This window comes from Bos javanicus, chromosome 19 (genome assembly GCF_032452875.1).
Source record: "Bos javanicus breed banteng chromosome 19, ARS-OSU_banteng_1.0, whole genome shotgun sequence".
NCBI lineage: Eukaryota > Metazoa > Chordata > Mammalia > Artiodactyla > Bovidae > Bos > Bos javanicus.
This window is the reverse complement of record NC_083886.1, coordinates 48,344,076-48,368,034: the sequence shown is the minus strand read 5'-3', so window position 1 is coordinate 48,368,034 and position 23,959 is coordinate 48,344,076. Positions and strand designations below refer to the sequence as shown.

The 23,959-nt window shown below is 37.4% G+C and overlaps 1 protein-coding gene across 8 annotated transcripts in view; it reads right to left on the bottom strand.

The window, feature by feature from the left end:
• The window catches only part of TLK2 (tousled like kinase 2), a 124,325-nt gene that overhangs the window by 98,967 nt on the left and 1,399 nt on the right, over window positions 1-23,959 (bottom strand). For 7 of the 8 annotated variants that reach the window (XM_061392268.1, XM_061392272.1, XM_061392271.1 and 4 more), the window contains exon 2: window positions 23,370-23,455. In XM_061392268.1, the coding sequence (XP_061248252.1) occupies window positions 23,370-23,450 (81 nt within the window). In that variant the 5' untranslated portion in view covers window positions 23,451-23,455. The remainder of the gene's footprint in view (window positions 1-23,369; window positions 23,456-23,959) is intronic. The other variant, XM_061392269.1, reaches the window with a different exon arrangement.

Here is a 23,959-nt window from a genome sequence, read left to right as displayed (position 1 = left end):
AAGTGCTTGCTTCTTAGAAGGAAAGCTATGACAAACCTAGATATCATATTAAAAAGCAGAGATATAACTTTGACAACAAAGGTCTGTACAGTCAAAGCTATGGTTTTTCCAGTAGTCATGTACAGATGTGAGTGTTGGACCACAAAGAAGGCTGAAAGTGAAAAAGTGAAAGTGAAGTCGTTCAGTCATGTCCGACTCTTTGTGACCCCATGGACTGTAGCCTATCAGGCTCCTCCGTCCATGGGATTTTCCGGCAAGAGTGCTGGAGTGGATTGCCATTTCCTTCTCCAAGGGATCTTCCTGACCCAGGAATCAAAGCCGGGTCTCCCGCATTGCAGGCAGACGCTCGACCGTCTGAGCCACTAGGCTTCTCTAAAGAAGGCTGAGCACCAAAGAATTGAAGCTTTTGCAACGTGGTGCTGGAGAAGACTCTTGAGAGTCCCTTGGACAACAAGATTAAACCAGTCAATCCTAAAGGAAATCAATCCTGAATACTCATTGGAAGGACTGACACTGAGGTTGAAGCTCCAATACTTTGGCCACCTAATATCAAGAGCCAATTCATTGGTAAAGATCCTGATGCTGGAAAAGATTGAGGGCAGGAGAAGCGGGGCACAGAGGATGAGAGGGTTGGATGGCATCAGTGACTCATTGGACACAAGTTTGAGCAAACTCTGGGAGATAGCGAAAGACAGGAAGCCTGACATGCTGCAGTCCATGGGGCCACAAAGAGTTGGACGGGATTTAGCAACTGAACAACATCATAAAACTAACAGCATCCACTTCCAGTTTTCTCTTTCTGTGTAAGTCTTCACTCTCTTTTGTCATAACCCACTTACTTTCTCCATTTCTCCCTTTGTTTTCTAATTTTCCAACTCTGGATTTATTAGTTCCTAATCTTCAACATTCAGAAAACTAAGATCATGGCATCTGGTCCCATCACTTCATGGGAAATAGATGGGGAAACAGTGGAAACAGTGTCAGACTTTATTTTTGGGGCTCCAAAATCACTGCAGATGGTGATTGCAGCCATGAAATTAAAAGATGCTTACTCCTTGGAAGGAAAGTTATGACCAACCAAGACAGCATAATAAAAAGCAGAGACATTACTTTGGCAACAAAGGTCCACCTAGTCAAAGCTATGGTTTTTCCAGTGGTCATATATGGATGTGAGAGTTGGACTGTGAAGAAAGCTGAGCGCCGAAGAATTGATGCTTTTGAACTGTGGTGTTGGAGAAGACTCTTGAGAGTCCATTGGACTGCAAGGAGATCCAACCAGTCCATTCTGAAGGAGATCAGTCCTGGGTGTTCTTTGGAAGGACAGATGCTAAAGCTGAAACTCTAATACTTTGGCAACCTCATGAGAAGAGTTGAGTCATTGGAAAAGACCCTGATGCTGGGAGGGATTTTGGAGGCAGGAGGAGAAGGGGACAACAGAGGATGAGATGGCTGGATGGCATCACCAACTCGATGGACATGAGTTTGAGTGAACTCCAGTAGTTGGTGATGGACAGGGAGGCCTGGCGTGCTGCAATTCACGGGGTCGCAAGAGTCGGACACGACTGAGCCACTGAACTGAACTGAACTGAACTGAATCTTCAATCTACTGAAAGTCTTTGACACAACAGTTTGTTTTTTTACATAAGGATAAAGGGAAAAAAGAATTTTTAACACAATGTATGATAATAAGTTTACATTCCTCAGTGAAAGCCTTATTTTCTATGCTAACATTTAAGCTGATTATCCTGTTGTTCAGTCTCTAAGTTGTGTCTGACTCTTTGCGACCCTTTGATTACCTTTAATTATCCTGTATCCCACTAATGATTTTTTTAAGCAAAACATCAAATGGACAGTTTAAAAAATAGACAAGAGTCACGTTTCTTGTTTATAAGAAGCAAGGCTCCCAAAAAACAAAGTAAAACACACTTCTAATATACCTAAATGAACTTTTGGTGGGGGGGGGCGGTTAAAATTACTTCAGTTTCAAGCCTAAAGAAAACCTTGTGGATAAGTTGTAAACTTACGAAAACTGAGGTTAAAATACAAATGCTGACAACCAGTCTTTAGCAGATGAATGAAGCCTATATGAACCTTGTAGAAATAGGGGCTGAAGGTTACTCTTTCACTCTTGTAAAAGTTTAAATGTCAACATTTGTTGAGTTTCTAAAGTCTTCATTTCCTCCTTGAACTAAATTGGCATCTTAAAAGGGATTGAGAACAGCAGACAAAAGTTTAAGTATAAAAGAGCACAGCCGACTACAGGGTCAAACTATCCGAGGTAATTAAAGGATACTCCATTAAAGAGTAGACCTAATAAAGAATTAAAACCGCACCATTCTTAGTTATTAGTAGAACCACCTTTTCACACCACAGCACAGTCAAATCAGTGGGGTGATTTTAAATGAATAACTGTGTTTTGACAAGCAAATAAAATATCACAGTACACAGTCAGGAAAATCCTTAACTAATATTAATGATTTTTAGGAGCATTTCAGCCCTAAATAAATGGCAAAATCTTAACCATGTATTTATTAACATCCATTTTCAGACAAGCAAATCCAACCATAAAAACAACAAAAAGTTCTTTAACTATCTTTTCTTCTGGACAACCTTCCTATGGAAGTCTGGTACATATAACCAACAAGACAGACAAGGACATGGAGAAAGTTTAACCCTCACACACTGCAGGTGGAGAGGTAAAAAGGCACAGCCACTTTGGAAAACAGTCTGGCAGTTCCTCTAACGGTTAAACTAATGACTTAAAAAAAATAGATTCTTAAGTCTTAAATTAATCCCTTAATGGACTATCTCTTAACCATAAGATCCAGCAATTTCACTCCAAGGAATATATCCAAGAGAAATGAAAACATATGCACACAAAAACATGTACATGAATGTTCATGGCACACTATTCATAATAGCCAAAAAACGGAAATAACCCAAACGTCCATCAACTGAAAGAATGAATAGACAAAATGAAGTATATCCATACAATGGAATATTATTTGGCAATAAGAAGAAATGAAGTTCAGATACAGGAACGAACCTTATAACCATTATGCCAAGTGAAAGCAGCCAATCACAAAGGACCACAGACTGTATGATTCCATTTATACTAAGTGTTCAGATCTGGTGAAATATAATCGAGACAAAAAGTAGATTAATGGTTGCCTGGCACTGAAAGGGGGCTTCCCGGGTGGCTCAGTGATAAAGAACCCAGCTGCAATGCAGGAGATGTGGGTTCGAACTCTGGGTAGGGAAGATCCCTGGAGAAGGAAATGGCAACCCCCTCCAGTATTCTTGTCTGGGAAATCCCATGGACAGAGGAGCCTGGTGGGCTACAGTCCATGGGGTTGCAAAGAGTCAGACCAACTTAGCAACTAAACAATAGGCACCGAGAGAAGGGGGTGAATTTTGAGGGTGAAAGCTAAGGGGTAAGGGTTTTTTGGTTTTGTTTTTTGAGGTAATGAAAATGTTTGAAAACTGATAGTGGTAATGGTTTCACATTTCTATAAATACACCTGGAGTCACTGAATTGCATATCTTAATTGAGTAAATTGTCTGTTGTGAGAATTATATCTCAATAAAGCTGTTTAAAAAAAATCCAGTGTACTCTTGCTCAATACAGGAAGTACTTACACACATGGGGCTGCACTGCTGCTGCATACACTGTTACTGGGTACAGAAGAGCAGCAAACACAATCCTGCCCTCCAGAGCTTCCTGATCATCTACAGAAAGGATCAGGGTACCGTTTTCTCTCTCTAAGTTCCAAATCTCTTATCTCATATATTTCTTTAGTTAAGTGACAAAAGACCAGTCTACAAACATGTTTTATAGGATGATTATTTAAATAGTGATCTGAACTAGGTCTATATATAACAACATCTTTATGGCAGATCTTAAAATTATCTGCTGTGTGAAAAGTAAGTTCAGAACAATAATGATTAGTATGATTCAACTTTTGTAAAAGTCATAAAAATCAATACGGTATGCTTTCTACAGGTAAATATGCATGCAAGTGGGTTAAGTACAGTATTTTTAAAATCTAGGTGGATACATACCCAAGCTTCTCCTAACAATGATAGTCCTATTATAAAAGTATGCACGTGTTCTGAAAATTAATCATTAAAAAAAACACTAATCCTAAAGGAAAATAAATATAATCTCCATGCACATAGAAGCAACAGTATATGGACTACATATCTTATTATAAAGCTTACAATTTAGCTTTTAACCTTACTCCTTATGATAAAAAAAAAACCTCTCCTTTTTTGACTAAAAACTACAAATTCAATACTTACAGATATTTAGATAGAAAAAGGAAACTCTGAACAAAATCATGGGGCACATTTACAGTAGAGATAACAGAGAAGAAATCATAGTAAGAACAAAAATAAAAATATCAGCATAATCCAGAATTAAAATGTCTAAAGCAAGTTTGATGAGCAATAAATATAAGGTTCCTGACTTTTACTGTTTTGAAGAGAGCATTAATTAATTGGTAAGAAACAAATCCTTGCCGACAGGAAACAGTATAACAAAACTCTTACTGCAGACCCCAATATACTGGTATAAGGATAGGAGGCAGAAGTCTAAATTCCAGTTCTGTCATTTACTGATTGTGGCACAATCATTAGCAAGTCAGTGCTCTATCTGACCTTCAGTTATTTTTGGCCATGCTACACACGGCTTGTGGGATTTCAGTTCCCAAACCAGGGATTGAACCTGTACCCCTGCAGTGGAAGCTTGGAGTCCTAACCACTGGACCATCAGGGAATTCCCTGATCTTCAGTTTACTCATCTGTGGAAAGCTAGGCAGGGAACTCCCTGGTAGTCCAGTGGTTAGGACTCTGAGTTTCCACTGCAGGGGGCACAGGTTCAATCCCTGGTCAAGGAACTAAAATCCTGCATGGCATGGCCAAAAAAAAAAAAAAAGGCCAGGCAGACATCACTAATGCCCTTTATGTCCCATCAAGGGCTAGAATTTAAGACAGTAATATTAAGTTTATATAATCAATTGCCCTACCTCCCCCACACACAGATTTTAGCTGCTTCAAATTTCCACCTGTCTGGGGAAAGACAGTTGGGAGGTTTCCCACCAAGGCCTGGCAATCTCATCTGTTCACCTTTCAATTCCAAAAATCACAATACTAACCTTTGGTAAAACCCATGTAAAAGACCTAGCTAGGTTACTGTTACTTACATCCCTAAAACACATTATTTTCCAAGGCACACAGCCCATGGCTCAGAATTAAACATCAAACTTTAAATGGACTGTGCCTTCCATTAAAGTATATTAAAGCCAATATAAAACTTGTATCTTGATATCTGTGAAGAGTACCAAAAACTATATCACTTAACAGTTTGTTTTTTCTTCTGATTTACTTTTGAAGTAAAACATAGACTCAAACTTAGCACTATAAAAATTAATCTCACTTACTTGCATTTCCTGAATGGGAAAGAATGGGATGGCCCAGTGGCGTGACCAATAGAAAAATGACTGAGAACAGCTGATACCAACAGTTTAAAATCAGACTGGTATGGGACTGAATCACTGAATCCCTGTATGGAACTAGGCAAATCACTTAAGCACTATGAGCTCTGGTCTTCTCATCTGTGATAAAAAAGGAAAAACCACCCACCTCAGAGATATTGTAAGGATTAAATAATAGTATATATCAGAAAGGTGTAGAATAGTGCCTGAAATAAAGTTGGCGCTCAATGGGAGTATGGGAAGATACGAATGGACCATCCTTAACACTGAACTTTAACCAACCAAACCAACAAGTTTTAACTACCCTATTACAACAAAATAGTTTGCCCCCACAGAGGCCCAATTATTCAGCAAGTCACAATACTGAAGTTCTAACTAAAAGGCAAAAGGTTTTGAACATGATCTAAATAAAAAATGAAAGTTACGACCAACCTAGATAGCATATTCAAAAGCAGAGACATTATTTTGCCAATATAGGTCCATCTAGTCAAGACTATGGTTTTTCCAGTGGTCAAGTGTGGATGTGAGAGTTGGACTGCGAAGAAAGCTGAGCGCCGAAGAATTGATGCTTTTGAACTGTGGTGTTGGAGAAGACTCTTGAGAGTCCCTTGGACTGCAAGGGGGTCCCATGTTCTTTAGTCCTTTGTACCTTAATGAAATGGCAATACAAAACAACTTCTATTACAAGGATCTCTAAGAAATATTCTCACTCTTCTGTTCTTAGGGAACATTTCTGTATTTATACTATTTGATGCTACTGCAAATTGTATTGCTTTTCAAATTTCAATTGCCAGTTATACATTCCAAGTGTAAAGAAACACAATTGATGTGTTGCATAAATTCAACTTGTAGTCTAGCTAAACTTAAACTCTAGCCATTTTTTTAAAAAATCAGTTACTCAGAACATTCTAATGCATAATCTTGTCATCTGTAAGACATCTAAAAATAAACATAATTTTATTTTTCCTTTCCAATCTATAAGCTTATTCCTTTTATTTGCCTTACTGCACCTGGCTAGGACCTTCAGAACATGCTGTAAAGAAGTTGTGAATTGACTTGTTCTGGACATTGAGTTGAAAGCACTCAATCTTCCACCATTTAAGTGTGAGATTCAATGTAGGTTTTTAATAGACATCTTTTATCAGATTGACAACGTTCCCTTCTATTCACAGCCAGCTGAGAGCTTTTATCACAAACTAGTGCTAAACTTCTTTCAAGTGCTTTTTATGCACCTATTACAAGATTATTTAGCTTTTTGCCTTTATTTCATTAATATGGTAGCTAACACTGACTTTGAATGTTCAACCTACCTTGCAACTGGGGTTAAGCCCAATTAGTCATGATGTATCATATAGGATAAAACATATAAAGAGCTAGATTCAATTTACTAATATTTTGTTAATGAGTTTTACATATATATTCATAAAGGATACTGAGATATAGTTTTCTTTTTTCGTAACATTTTTACCTGGTTTGGTATCAAGGTAACACTGGTGGCGTGTTTCTAAAATTTGTGAAAATTCTGTTATTATTTCTGCCTTAAATGTTTGATAGAATTCACCAATAAAGTCACATGGGCCTGGACTTCTGTTTGTGGAAATGCTTTTAATTACAAACCCGTATTTTTTTTAATGAATATAGGATTATTCAGGGTTGCTTTCTATTTCATTTATTTCAACTCTTTATTTTTCTCCTACTTAGTTTGTTCTTTTTCTAACTTCTTAAAGGGGAAGCTTGGGTCATTCATTGATTTTAGACATTTCTTTAGCAGTTATATGTTTCCTCCTAATGCACTGCTTTAGCCGCATACCACAAGTTTTGACAGACTGGGTTTCATTTTCAATCAGGTCAAAGATTTTCTAGTTTGCCTTGTGAATTCTTCTTTAAAGTTTATTTTGAAGTATGTTTCTTAACTTCCAAATACCTGGGAGATTTTCCAGGTATCTTTTTAATTTCACTGTAGTCAGAGTACTCTCTATATAATTTTAATCCTTTTAAATGTGTTGAAATATGTTTTATATCACAGGACACAGTCTGTTTTGGTAAATCTTCCATGTGCGCTTGCAAAGTATGTGGGTAGAGTGTTCTGTCAATTAGGTACAGTTCATTCACAGTGTTGTCTAAACCTTTTATATCCTTCTTGATTTTTTCTTGCCTGCTTGTTCTATCCATTATTGAGAACACTGCAATTTCCAACTACAACTGTGGATTTGCCCAGTGCTCCTTTCAATTGTCAGTTTTTGCTTCACTCTGTTATTGGACGTGTAACATTTACAATTGCTGAGTTTTCTCAATGAATTGATCCTTTTTTCATTATGAAATGCCCTTTACCCCTTGTAATATTTTCCTTGTTCTGAAGTGTCCTTTGTCTAATATAATATAGGCACTCCAATATTTTTATATTTACTGTTTATACAGTATCTTTTTTCATCTTTTTAAATATAAAGATACAGGTTACAAATAAGGTGGGTATCTAACTGGTTAGATCACAGTGATCTAACCTGGCACTCTTCATTGAAGTGCTAGACCATTTATAATACATTTACTTATCATGTATTTGAGTTAAAATGTACTATGTTACTTTTTTTCCTAGCTTTTGTTTCTTTTCTTCTTTCCCATCTTTCTTTAGAACTGTGAAACATATTTGTTTCAAGTATTTCATTTAATCTATTTTATCATTAGCTATTATCTGTTTTGTTATTTTCTTAGTGGTATACATATTTAACTTATCATAGTCAACTTCCAAATAGTCTATGGGAAAAGAATTTAAAACACAGAGGATATATGTATATGTATTAATATAACTGATTCACTTTGCTATACTTCTAAAACTAACACAACATTGAAAATCAACCATACTCCAATAAAAAAAAAATTTACTGTCAAAGATTTGTTAGTAAAAGCAAATTCCCATTTATAGCAAATATCACTACAAAAAGTTCTGTAAGGACAGCCCATAATAAAAGTTTTGTTTTAAATTTCTATTTCAGAAATAAAGAAAACTTTGAAGAACTAGATAAAATAAGGTATCTACAACAAATAATTCTATGTAACAAACGGCTCCTCAGGTTTTATTCCAGAATATGTAACGATTTTTTTAAAAAGTTTCCTAATTGAGTGCTACCAACAGACAAGACCTTTAACTCTTGCTCCAGGGTCTAGCATGATATATAGGTTCACCATACTTTCCCCTATATGAAATATTTTAAATAATCCCTAGAAAAATCCTCTTTCAAAACAAGCCACCAAATAACAACATAGTATCAAAAAAAAAGATTTTACATAATATCACCAACTATCTCTAAATTAAACCTTTTAACTTTCTAATTCATATGGAGACTTCCTGTTTTTTTCTCCAGAACATACAGAATTGTGACTTTCAATAATATGTATACTATAATTGCAAATTAACTCCATTATCCCATGGTATGAAAGCTCTAAGGAATCTGTTATGGTGAGCATTTACTTGTAACAAAACTTGCGACAGAAATTAATACTGGTCCTCAACAAAATCTCTGAATGTGTACTGTTAACACACAGAACTCAAAAGACCCTTGGAAGCTATCTGATATAGAATAGAGATCTGTTTCTTAGTTAAGTCCCAAAAATAATAATGGGGTCCTGAACTATTGTTCACCTATACAGCCTATTTAAAACGTCAAATTGACTGGACTTCAGTTAAAATTTCATCAACTAAGTATAGATGAAAAGATTAATTCTATGTAGTAAAACTGACCTCATACTGTTCTAAAGCTCTAATTAACAAAATTGGGGAAATAAGGTATTGCTTAATAAATTCAGTTTAATAGAAAACAGGTTTTTTAAAACATGGCCTCCCAGGGAGTGAAACGAAAAATAATAAAAGATTGGGAATTGGATTTAGACCATTCTCCTGCACAGTAACTTTCCATACAACATCTCTAATGATTACTTACATACTTCTACTCAAATATTTCCATAAAAGAGAAATATCATACAAAGCAACATGTTCTAATTTGAAACAACTAACTGCCAGATAATGCTTTTTAACCCTATTTTGAATCACTGAACTTTTAAAGAATGCAGCAAAAAATGTGGACCTGTCTTCTAGGGAAAAGACACAGCCATAAACACATATCAACAAATTTTTACCTATTATTTTACAAGGTTCAAGAACCCTAGCATCTGTCCACATACTCCTTTAAATAACTCCCTTAACATACTTAACTACGGGGAACAAATGTTTTCATTCACTGATGGAGAAATATAGTTATATTCCTATTCTCTATGGAGAGGACTGTGGCTGTAACTACAAAAATTACACATGTTCATATCCTTTGACCCAGTAATTCTACTTCTAGGGGCTTATCCAGTAAACATGTGTGAAATGACATTCTGTACAAGGCTATTCACTGAAGCATTGTTTATGTCAGTAAAACACTTTTTCATCTAAGTGTCCATAGACAAGAAAAGGGTTAAATTATGGTTCAGCTGTACAATGGAATATTAAACAGCCTTGAAAAAAGAGAAGGAAGTTCTATATGTACTAAAACAATTTCTAAAATATTTTAAACACAAAAAGGAAAATACACAATAATATATATAAAGTACTCTTTGTATTTTTTTTTAAAGGAGTGGGTGAATATACATACATATTTGCACATGCACACACATGCATAATATATCATCATGTATGATATATACACACACATAAATAAAATACAATAAACTGCTAATAGTTGTCTCCAGGGAAGAAAACCAAACGGATATAGGAAAAGCATAGCAGGGACTTCCCTGGTGGTCCAGTGGTTAAGACTCCACGCTTCTACTGCAGGGGGCACAGGTTCCATCCCTGGTCGTGGAACTAAGATCACCCATGCTGCAGGGTGTGACCAGAAAAAAAAGGAAAAGGGTAGCAGAGATGTTTCACTGTGTATCTTTAAAATCTTTTGAATATTGTACTATGTAAATATATCACCTAATCAAAATTAATTCTTAAAAACCAACTCTGCCTTAGATCCTAAGCAGTTTTGCTAAGCTTTAAAACCAAGCTATTCTATACTATCATTCTGCAACTTATTCATAATATTTTATCAGAATTTTTCTGAGGTGTTTAGCTACAGTGATCCTACTGCAAAACAAAAACTTTCGTCCTTCCACACACAATCTGACCTCTGAGCAAATTATTTTCTAAGCTCTCTTCTTTTAGGCTCATAATGCCTTCATATCACCATATTGTTTTTAATGGAGGGAGTAAATATACATACGTGCTTGTGCCCCTTCTTTTAGGCTCATAACACCTTCACATCTCTATATCCACCATCAGCTGTGTGCCACAGACATACGGGTCCATTCCTGCCTTATTATATAAGTGCCCCAAGTGTATGTAGTACATCTGGTTGATTTTTTTTTTTTAATCCTCCATAACATCTACACACAGTACAGACTTACTAAGGGTCAGCTGAACTCAAAACAAACAAACAGTAAATAAATAAAGAGTTAGCAGAACTCAACTGCTGAAAAATGGGGGCACTAAAATTTCAATATAGCTATCATGTCCCTTTCCCTTCACCTCATCCAGATTATCACACAGCAGGTCAAACAGCTTTTCAGAAGTTGATGGAATACTTTGTGCCTTGATTCGATAATGGAACTTGGACAAGTGAGTTTTGGTTTAATGCTAGTGGTTTCTGCCAAATTTGGACATTAAATCTGCCTGCTAAAGTTATGGCTCAGAGGTTAAAGCGTCTGCCTGAAATGCGGGAGACCTGGGTTCAATCCCTGGGTTGGGAAGATCCCCTGGAGAAGGAAATGGCAACCCACTCCAGTACTCTTGCCTGGAGAATCCCATGGAGGGAGGAGCCTGGTAGGCTACAGTCCATGGGGTCGCAAAGAGTCGGACACGACTGAATGGGTGTACAATAAAAGTTAATTAATATAACAAAACATCCCGAACTAGAGGCATCTTCATCTGAGATTAGCTGGGCTTTCAGATTATATTTTAATTTCACAATTAATCCTTAGTATTCCTCTGGAGACAGACAAAACAGGAATTAAATCAACACCAACTCTGGCAACAGTCTATGCAATGAAAGTCACATGTTTACTTTTTTTTTTTTTAACAGAATTTAAATCAATTTTATTTAATTTATGTATATATCTTATTTTTAATTTAAATTTAAAATGAATTAAAATTTCTTATAAATGAATATTATATGTCATAGTAATATTTGCATTGTTTTGACCACTAAACCAAAAAGGGAACCATTTCCCAGAATTAATGCTTATTTCAAATACATCAGGTGATGTATCAGGCTCCACTTTCCCCTCTCTGGAGACATAAATCCTCTCAGGTGTTGTGATCCTCTACAACACTCTGGGCTGTTGGCTCCCTAGGCCTTGTCCTGAAAATTTTCTTGACTTTTCTCCTTTGTTGGATCATCTGCTTCCTTAATATGCTGGCTTTCTCTTTTATGATTTTCTGTCTGGTGTTTATGGACTGTATCTTCTAGAAGCTTCTTGAGAAAGGACGCATGAAGGGAAATAGTTGATACTATGTATCAGCCTGGGTCTAGTCAGGAGACTGAAACCACATCTGGGGTACTCCCTTCCCAAAGGCTGAGATTCAGACATACTGGAGAGACTATGGCTTGGCTGCTGGTGGCAGAGAAGTTCACCGGGTGCCCTGGGCTGCAGTTGGTGTCCACTGGCATGCTGAGAAAGCTTGCTTTACAGCAAATGATAGTGGGTCTTCTGTGTGCTCCTGGACGCTTCGTCATCAACTGAACACAATACAAGCTGGGAACAAGAGGAGCCCCTTCATTTGCTACCTTGCAATATCTCTCCAAGTCACGTCTGACTCTTTGTGACCCCATGGACTGTAGCCTGCCAGACCCCTCTGTCCGTGGGATTTTCAGGCAAGAATACTGGAGTGGGTTCCCATTTCCTTCTCCATGAAAGTCACATATTTACTCTTTATAAAAGCAAAGTTATCAGTCACACAGGTCACAACTATTAGAACAGATACCATCACCTTGTTATCTTTATATAAGCAACATTAACAGTCTTCATCAGACAAAACTGGTTAAAATGGGCTTCCCAAGTGGCTCAGTGGTAAAGAATCCATCTGCCAATGCAGTAGCCGCACAAGACATAGGTTCGATTCCTGGGTTGGGAAGATTCCCTGGAAGAGGAAATGGCAACTCACTCCAGTATTTTTTGTTGGGATAATCCCATGGACAGAGGAGTCTGATGGGCTATGTCCAAGATGTCACAGAGTCAGACATGACTGAGTGACTGAGCATGCATACGCTGTTAAATTCTAATACAGCAGGTGGTTCAGTGGCTAAGACTCTGTGCTCCCAACACAGAGGGCCTGGCTTCAACCCCTGGTCAGGGAACTAGATCCCACATGCCACATCTAAAAGTTCGCATACCGCAACTAAGATCTGGGGCAGACTTTTAAATAAATATTTAAATAAATAAAGTTATCTGTTTTTAAAAAATTCGAGTACAGCAAATCTGGATAGCCCCTTGCTGTTATCATTTTAAAATTAAACTATGGTTTGGTTAAAATAAAAAGCTATCCTATGTAACTCACCAAGTTACTTAGTTCTTCAACTTCCTGGGCCAATAATACTATTTGCAAAAAATAACTGCAATTTGAGTATTATTACCAGTCCCTCTGTAGAAGCTAACAAAATTTTTAAGACTTCTAAGGCTTTTGCTAAGGGTAGACTAAAAGAAAAACAATCACAATTTTCTGACTGTACTTTGTCAACAATATAGGATGAGAGGAGGTCAAGCTTCAACAAAGAGTTGAATTAAGATGCAATCATTCCCCTTCCATACATACACTCAAAATAACTGAAAGTGGGAACTCAAACAGCATTTGTACACCCATGTTCACAGCAGCATTATTCACAGTAGCCAAAAGCTAGAAGTGACCAAAGTGACTAATGACAGACACATGGATGAATAAAATATGGTACGTGTAATACTACTCAGCCTTAAAAAGGAAGGAAATTCTGATGCTACAACATGGATGAATCTTGAGGAATATTATGCTAAATGAACTAAGCCAGTTACAAAACAGACAAATATTGTATGAGTACACTTATATGAGATTTCTAGAGCAGTCAAATTCATGTAAACAGAAAGTAGAATGATTGTTGCCAGGGACTAAGGGAAGATGTAAATGTGCAGTTATGGTTTAATGAGTATAGTTTCATTTTTGCAAGATGAAGAAGTTCTTGAGAGGGATCACAATGATGACTGCAAAACAAAGTGAATGTACTATACACTCAAAAATGGTTAGAATAGTAAATTTTTTTATGTATATATTTACTACTCCCTTCAGGATCACAGCCTTGTCATGGCAAAGGGGCTTGCATAACTCAAGGAAGCTATGAGCCATGTCATACAGGGCCACCCAAGACAGATGGGTCATAGTGAAGCATTCTGACAAAATGTGGTCCACTGGAGAAGGAAATATCAACCCACTCCAGTATTCTTTCCTGGAGAACTCCATGAACAGTATGAAAAGGCAAAAAAATATGACACTGGAAGATGAGCCCTCCAGGTCAGAAGGTGTCCAGTAGGCTACTGGGGAAGAGTGGAGGGCAATTACCAATAGCTCCAGAAAGAATGAAGTGGCTGGGACATAGTGGAAATGATGCTCAGTTGTGGATGTGTCTGGTGCTGTAAGTAAAGTCCAATGCTGTATAGAACAATATTGCACAGGAACCTGGAATGTTAGGTCCATGAATCAAGGTAAACTGGATGTGGTCAAGCAGGAGATGGCAAGACTGAATATCAACAGCTTAGGAATCAGGGAACTAAAATGGACAGGAATGGGTAAATTTAATTCAGATGGCCATTATACCTACTACATGGGCAAGAATCCCTTAGATGAAATGGGATAGCCCTCATAGGCAAGAGAAGAGTCTGAAATATAGCATATTTGGGTGCAACCTCAAAAACAAGAGAATGATCTCAGTTCATTTCCAAGGCAAATCATTCAACATCAAAGCAATCCAAGTCTATGCCCCAACTACTGATGCCAAATAAATTGAAGCTGACCAGTTCTAGTAAGACCTACCACAGCTTTTAGAACCACTCTGATGTCAGAAAGTAAAGAGGAACTAAACAGCCTCTTGGAAACGAAGATCATGGCATCCGGTCCCATCACTTCATGGCAAATATTAACAGAAAGGGAAAAAGTGGAAGCAGTGACAGATTTTATTTTCTTGGGCTCCAAAATCACTGCAGATGGTGATTGCAGCCATGAAATTAAGACACTTGCTTCTTGGAAGGAAAGCTATGACAAAACTAGACAGCATATTAAAAAGCAGAAATATCACTTTGCTGATAAAGATTCATATAGTCAAAGCTATGGTTTTTCCAGTAGTTGTGTACAAATGTGAAGAGCTGGACCATAAAGAAGGCCGAGCACCAAAGAACTGATGCTTTCAAACTGGTACTGTGGAAGACTTTTGAGAGTCCCTTGGATTAAAAGGAGATCAAACCAGTCAATCCTAAAGGAAATCAACCCTGAAAACTCATTGGAAGGACTGATGCCGAAGCTCCAATACTTTGGCCACCTGATACTAAGAGCCGACTCACTGGAAAAGACCCTAATGCTAGGAATGACTGAAGGCAAAAGGAGAAGGGGGCAGCAGAGGATGAGATGGTTAGACAGCATCAGCAACTCAATGGACAGGAATTGGAGCAAATTCCAGGAAACACTGGAGGACAGAGGAGCCTGGTGTGCTGCAGCAGTCCACGGGGTGGCAAAGAGGTGGACATGACTTAGCAACTAGACAAAAAGAACTCATTTACTACAATTTTAATGAGGGTGAAATTCAGTAAAGGAAACCACAAAGCCCAGGACCTGCCCAATGAGATGATTCTGGGAAATTTTACCTTCTACTTTAAACAAGTAGCACAGCGCTATCCTTTGAGGATAAGAGCTACCTAAAAATAAACCAACCCTCAACAAAACTCAATGGATAGAAGCATGCAGATTAGACAAATTTAAAGAGAAAATAAATAAGGGGAAGGTATAAGAAGAAATAAAAAAGTGGATGGAAATTTCAGAATGAACCTACTCAGTATTCAGCCCTGGGAAATAAAAGACCAGCAATACAGAAGACAAGGTAAAAGGCAGAGAAAATAAAGTAAGAAAGTCTAACATATGTTTAAATAGAGTGCAAGAAGAAGACAGAGAGTAAGGCAGAGGCAATATATGCAAAGACAATGGCTGAGAATTCGAAAACTGATGAAAACCAGCAACCCACAGATTTAAGACATCCAATAAATTCCAAGCAGAATAAATCAAAATAATTCAACCACTCACAGAAATATGCATACAGATGTTTATAGCAGCTTTATCCATAATGCTAAAACTTGGAAGCAACCAAGACATCCTTTAGTAGGTGAACAGACAAATAAGATGTGGCACAGGGACCTCCCTGGTGGTCCAGCGGTTAAGAATCTATCTTGCAATGCAGGCATGCAGAGTCGATCCCTGGTTAGGGAACCAAGATCCCACGTGCCTCAGAGCAACTAAGCCTGAGCGCCACAACCACTGAGTCTGTGCGCTGCGATGAAAGATCCACATCCACAAGGATGATCGATCCTGCCAAAATTCAGACCTGACACAGACATACAAGCAAATAAGTCTTTAAACTAGGGGCACGCTGCAGTACACGGGGTCGCAAAGAGCTGGATACGACTCAGCGACTGAGCAACAACAGCAGCCAGACAGTGAAATACTACTCAGGGCTTTAGGGAAAAAAAGAGCTTACACACCATGAAAAGACACAGAGAAAACTCAAATGAATATTACTAAGTGAAAGAAGCCAATCTGAAAAGGCTACATATTGTATGATTCCAACTATTTCAACTATATGACATTCCAGGAAAGAGAAAACTATGGGGACAGTAAAAAGCTCAGTAGTGGGCTAGGGGAGGAGGCAGGGATGAACAGTTGGAGCATAGAGGATTTTAGGCCAGTAAAACTTTGTATGATACTATAATAAATACATATCATTATATACTTGACTAAATCCGTAGAATATACACCACCAAGAGTGAACCCTAATGTATGCTATGGGCTTTGGATGGTAACGTATTGTCAATGCAGGTTCATCACCTCTCAAAATGTGCAGAGGCAGGAGTATCTGGGAAGTCTCCATACCTTCCACTCCATTATGTTGTGAGACTAAAACTGCTCCAAAAACTAAAATCTACTTATTTTATGTGTACGTTCATGTTCCTCCAAGATATTCAGGTGTAAATAATCCAACCTAGACATATATCTCTCGTCTCTACACTGTAGTGCAGAATATCAAAGACAAAATCTCGAAAACAGGCAAAAAAAAAGATTACATGCAACAGCATGGCAGTGATAATAAAAGTAAAATGAGATCAAGGAAATCAGTGGACAACAGTAAACCATGTACTAAAAGAACATAGCAGGCCAACCTAGAATCCTAAACCCAGCAAAATACCACCATTCAAGAACAAAACTCCAAATAGACATTTTAAAGCAGACACAATGGGAAGACAATTACTGGCAGACCCACACTAGACAAATTCCAAAGGATGTATTTCAGCAAAAGAAAGAGTATTCCAGATGGAAGGTCAGAGATGTGAAAAGGAACGAACAACAAAGAAAATGGTAAACACAACACAGGTAAACATGTAGGTGAGGCTAAATGAATGTAACTAGAAAACAGACCCAATAAAATCTGTGTTCTTAAAAACGCACATATACAAATGGTTAACACGTGACTCTTTCATTTATCAAAACCCACAGAACTATACAACACAAAGAGTAAATCCTAATGTTAAACTAAGGACTTTCCTTAATAATAAAGGTATCAATACTCATTGATCAACTGTAACAAGTCTACCACATTAATGTAACACGTTAATAATGGGGAAACTGGAGAGATGGGATAGTAGTATATGACAACTCTGTACTAACTGCTCAATTTTCTGTAAAATAAAGTCTACTAATTAAATATACATACATGTACAATTAAATATAGAACAGCAGCATGTGAAGTGGGAGAGGAATAATGAAGTTAAAGGTTCAAGGCCCTTATATTGACAAAAAGGAGGGCAGAGGTATTGATTAACATCAATCCTTGATATAAAGAATCCATACTGTAATTTCTGTGGTAATAAAACAGTACATAACTTTCAAACTAGAAAAGAGGAAAAATGGAATGCTAAAAAACAAATAGCTGGCAAAATTTTGAGGGTGGGGGAAATAGAATGAGAATTTTATCTTTTATTATAGATAATAAATGAAAAAAATTTCAGTGGAAAGTAGAAGAATCATAAGAGAGATTTTGAAAGAAACCTAAGAAAAATTTAAAGCCCAAATACTTCCCCAGTGGCTCAGCAGTAAAGAATCTGCTTGCAATGTAGGAGACTTGCAGGAGATACGAGTTCGATCCCTAACTCAAGAAGATACCCTGCAGTAGGAAATGGCAACTCACTCCAGTATTCTTGCGTGGAAAATCCCACGGACAGAGGAGCCTTGTGGGCTACATACAACCATGAGGTTGCAAAAAGTTGGACGTGACTGAGTGACGAAACAACAATACAAATATGTCATTACATTAAATGCAATTTCAGCCTAGAGTTTGGAAACTACATTAAAACAAGAAACATGCCTATTTGGATGACCACTGTTTTTAATTCAACTCTTTCCCAATTCGACAAGGATTTATTCAGTATATACAATGTGCTGAGCATTTGAACAGTCAGAAATAAAGGCAACATCCATGTTCTCAAGGAGACTAACAGGGAGAACAAATGTGTTACAATAAAGACAGGTCATCAGGTGCTAATAAGATAATACAACTAGATTGGTGAGGCTATCCAGAAAAGCTATACAGAAGGGATATCTGAATTATGCCTTGAAGAGTAAACTGAAAGTTCATGTGACAAATGAAAAGGAGCAGTGGAGGAGACAGCAGTACAGTCAGGAGGCCAGCCATGGTTTGAGCCAGCAGCACACAGCAGTGGGCGAGTAGACAGCAATCCAGGAAGCTAAAAAGTCAGGAGTTTTAACTCCACCCAGTAGACAATGTGAAGCCTTTAAAGTAAGGGAGGAAAACAACACTACTGGTATTTTTAGAAATATAACTGGTAGCAGTTTACAAAAAGATGAATGAGGTGGGAGATACTAACTGTTACAGTTATGAATGAGGAAGGTCTGGATTAAGGCAGTAGCAGTGGGGCAGACAAATGCTAGAGGAAGAAGAGAAATGAGCTGATACTTGACTACGTATGAAATGAGGGTAGAATTAAATAAATTTTAAAGTACAGACAGTCCCTGCCTTACAATCGTTCCATTTAACGATTTTTCAACTTTATGATGGTGCAAAAATGATACACATGCAGTGGGAACTACACTTCAAATCTTGAATGTTGATCTTTTCTGGGCTAGTCACATGTGACACAATCCCCTCTCACGCTGCCCAGTGGTGAGGGCAGCACAGCTACCAGTCAGCCATGCCATCCTGAGGGTAAGAGAACCAATACACTCTCAACCGCTCGGTACCCAATCATTCTGCTTTTCACTTTCGGAACAAAAGTCAACAAATGACATGAGATATTCAACACTATTATAAAACAGGCTCTGTGTTGGATGAGTTTGCCCAACCCTAGGTTAACGTAAGTGTTCTGAGCGTGTTTAAGGTAGGCTAGGCTAAGCTATGCTAGGTTAGGTATGTTAAATGTATTTTCAACTTCTGATATTTTCAACTTACAATGGGTTTATCAGGACATAAATAGAGGAAGATTTGTAAATGAAAAGAAGAGAACATAAAGGCAAACAAACATAACACTAAATATGAGAAGAGTCACTCCTAAAACTGGTCTACGTGTAGACTGTTTTTCAGCATTTATGCTTACTGACCATCTAACTATGTACTAAATGTAAACACCTACACATATTTTTCAAAACTTCCTGCACTGGCATGTGAAAGAGCTAACACGAGGCATCCATGACTGACAGCTTCTAGTTGATACACTTTACTACATGACAGGAGAAAGGCATCAGCTGGTTCAAGATCTTCTCAGAAGTCAGATGTGATCATCTGACTCACATCACATTCACAAATTTATAAAAGATAGGAAATGAGTTTCTTATTGTGCCAAAAGAGGGCGTCCCACTTTCCATGGTTCTCATTTTGCTCTTCTTTTCAACACCATCAACACACTTTTTATTCAATACAACTGAAACCAAGGACATTAATCAAAAAAGTAAGTTATAGTGAGGAATCTTAAAAAAAATACAAACATTTTCTTTGAACTTAAAGTATAGAAATGCTTATTCTGTTGCCAATATTTTGATATAGGCCTGCTGAGTTACAGATCTACTGACTGTAGTTTCACACTGTCTTACACAAACCACACCCATAATGCATCATCTACTATTTCCAGTTTCGATTTCTTTAAAAGTGAAGCAAGAACTTAAAAGATACTTGCCATGTATCTAAATGAAAAATTCTTCCAGGTTAAAAAAAATTCTCTTAATAAATTTTTATAGTTATCTCCTTATTGCTTCATTTTATATTCAGTCTTTCCAAGGTAGATAAATTAGTTTTCACAGAATCAACAATTCTTTGATTTTATGTCAATGGTTATCACAAGTTTGTATTGAGCCATATAATTATAACACAAGTGCAAGTTGTCATCAAGTGGTCCTTGGTGAGTCTATAAATCAACTGGTGGGAGCAATGAATGCACTGGGCATCAGTTAGCACGTCTCATAAAAAGAGAAGGAATGTTTATTAAGACTAGTATCCCTGTTATGAAAGATCTAAATTCACTTATTGCTTTTTTTGTACTTAGGACAGTATCTGGCACACAGAAAATACTATGGAAGTATTTGTTACTATATTAGCATTAAAAGTCAACTAGGTACAGATAAATAGTACACACAAGGGCAGAATTCCACCTCCTTTACAGTCTCCAGAATCACAGAGATGAGACTACCTGTATTTAAGTAGTCAAAAGGGGAGAGAGTAGGGAATATAAACTGCTAAGTTCTCATTGAAAACATATGAATACAAGGTAGTCAGTTTCACATTACTGGATTATCTAGCACTTTAAGGAAGAGATCTTAAAAAAAGAGCAGTGTTCACATGCCAAGTCAATAAGACATGAAGAAGTAGGTTCATAGCCCAATTAACCTATCATCTCAAAAATGCTAAGAGAATGGTTACAGGTCGTCCTAAAAAGTGGCAGCTAGAGTAGAGGAGGAAAGTCAATTACAGCTTCACAGTGCACGTCAGGTTCCTTCCCTCTATTACCCACTCACTGATGACAGAAAACATCAGTCTCTTAAACAAAACCACATGGCACATCCCAAAGTGCATAACAAATGCATCTGTTTTACCAGTTATTATAAATTAAATATTAAATATAAAATTAATGTGCATAAATGCAATGTGAAAGAAAAATTTTAATTTGTAAATAACCTAAATATAAGCAAAGAGCAACTTAAATACTGCAAGCAATAAATGTGGCGGCATGGCCGTTTTCTCCTAGCCTAAGTTTCGTATCTAATTTGCAGGTGCAAAACCCTCAAGGCAACAGACAGAAGATCTACAATCACCAGGAAGTTCAAAGACTGCGGCTCCTTAAAACATCCTGTCCACTAGGAAAGAATCCACAGTGGCACCGACTTTCTTCCTTCTATGGACATCAAAAAGTACTGAAAATGTTATGAATAGTTAGGAGAAACTCGAGAGACAGCCACGCGGCTGCACCAGCCCCACTAGATGGCACTGTCACAGGAAAGCCACTCTGCTCTCCCACTTACAAGGGCTGAAAGCACTCATGATCTCTGCAAAACTGAAAGCTGTCATCAACACAGCGACATCCTCACTGAGAAATGATGACCCATAATGAGGAGTTCCAGGCTTGAAGGAAGCGTCTATCCAAAAGCACCTTTCTTCCCAGGACCAGGGCCCCCGCCCGCTCCTATTTCAAATAAGCGGTCTGAGAGAAACAACGGCTTGCATGCTTAAGAAGTTCTACAAAATGGAGATTTTCTTTTTTCTCTTCCTAACTACACAAAACTAGAGGATAATTACTTGCCTTTTTCCCCCCCAAGTTTCTTTGCTATGGGTAAAAACTCTCCTAGTGGTCCAAGAATAACAGATTTATTGTAATCAATATACTTATCATGACTGGAAACTTCAAAATAACACAATTAATGATACAAAAACATCTGGATAAAAATGAACTTCTTTCTATATATTAAAGCAGAACTCCTATTAAACAGATTAAGTTTTTTACATCTCAGTTACATGATTTTAGCTGGGCCTGGGCAGCAGAATTCACAATGTTACTCATTCCCATAACTTATGCTCTACCCCATGGAAAGTATGCTTGGATACAGCTACCAGGAACCTAAAACCAGAAGGAAAGAAAAGCATTCTAACAAAGCCCAATTAGTTTAAAGTGTATACAATTTGAATACAAACTTACTCTTACACAGTGGGTGAGCATTTGAACAGACAGATTTGGATACAAGATTTTTACTGAATTACCAGTAAAAGTCATTATTAGGCAATCAACTGAATCAGAGATCAATTTAACACTCAAATATACTACTCAAGTACAGTTGAAGCTACTTCACCTAGATCAGAGAATTTAGACATGTAACTAAACATGTAACAACAGCCAGGAGCACAGCTGCTCTAAAGTGCCACAAAAGTCAGTTACTTAATTAGAGAGGCCAAGAAACCAAGAATTTTAAAATGTGTAACATATCCTGTGTTTCTATAGTGCCTTACCACAGATCTAACACAGCTCCCATCCCAGTTATCCTCTATCTATACCACACTCCCCTCTACAGTAAGGGCTTGGAAGCACTGTATTGAGGTGTCCTCCCTAACATCCTGCACAATGCCTAGGAGGCAGCAGATATTCAATGTCTATTGAATGAACAAAGACTATCAAGTTATTCCAGCCCACCAAAATTACGACACTCATCAAAGCAGTTTTTCTAACTAAACTTTGACAAACACCTTCTCCTTTAAGAAGCAACTGACCAAAGCATGAGACTAAGATCCAAGTTGCCATGAGAAATAATATTTCTTGGAAAGTACAGGAAGAAGTCAAAGATCAAAAATTCTCTAGTCTCAGGTCCAAGTAAACAACATCTTGGATTGGTGAAGATTTTAAATAAAACATCACAAATATATCTTACATATTGTACTAAAATCATAAATAGGTTTTATATTTTGTTCTAAAGCTCTCCTATCACAGCAGAGGGGTGAGGCAGCAGTTTCATAAAGATGCACAGGAAGCCATAACACTGCCCATGAATGGGGCCTGATCTTATGCTACTGGAACAAAAACAGTGAACAAGAAGGGAAAATAGGAGGAAAGGAAAAGGAGTCTGGGGTACAATCATGAGGAATCTGCTGAACTGCAGATTTGGAGAGGTGACATAGCAGAGGCATGTTTTTCAAAACTCTACACGTAACCATACAAAAAGCCCAGCGTGATGAAGCTATGCCAATACCTTTTCATTAGCAGTTTTTGTCTGAGTGACTGAGGAGTTTTGACAAAATGTGGCATAGAATCGAGACACATCCTGTTAGTATCCTTGCAATAGACCCATGGGAAACCTCTCCCACATTAGAGGGTAAAAAGAAGTATATATTTCCATACAGAGTACCTTCAAGAGTACTGTTAAATGAGTGTAACAACTGATAGGATTTAAAAGTTCACTGGAACTGTGAGCCAGATCTTCTCCCCTTCAATGTATCTGTATGATCCATCCAGTTTGCTCTTTGTTTTTAAATGTGTTTAAAGTTGGCCATGAGCAGTGTTCATTATCATCATTTTACTCACCTTACTAACACCAACTCCAGTAAACCTGGCCTCTAATAATTCCTGCCGTCGGGGGTCCAGGCTATGCAATTCTTCCATCATTTCTACTGAAAAAGAAAAAGTAGGTTGTGAGACCCTAAAAGCTAAAACATGAAGAACCAATTCTTGGATACAACAAAATGCATACTAACTATTTCGCAGAATATTCACATACAGGTAAACCTCAAATAAATAGGGCATACAAGTAATAAACCACAAGGCACTATATCAAACAGTAATACATTTAAAGTTACAAAGTGGCTCAAAAGTCTTCTTCTGAGGGTCACTTATTCTTAACTAGTTCTAATTTGACTTTAACAGCAAAAAACCCCCTCAAATCTTTCATATAATCTCTGTAAAAGCTGAGCAAAGCCTAGCTTACAAAAAAAGAAAATTTCTTCTATCAACCTTTGAATTTAGGTAAGTACTTAAGGATACTTCCTTCCCAAACACACAGGAACTGGTTCTTAAACTAAAAATATGTATCATTAATAATAACTTCAAAATAATACAGCATGAATCAGAAGCTACTAATAACTTAAAATAACGCTATTATATTATGCCTCCTTTCT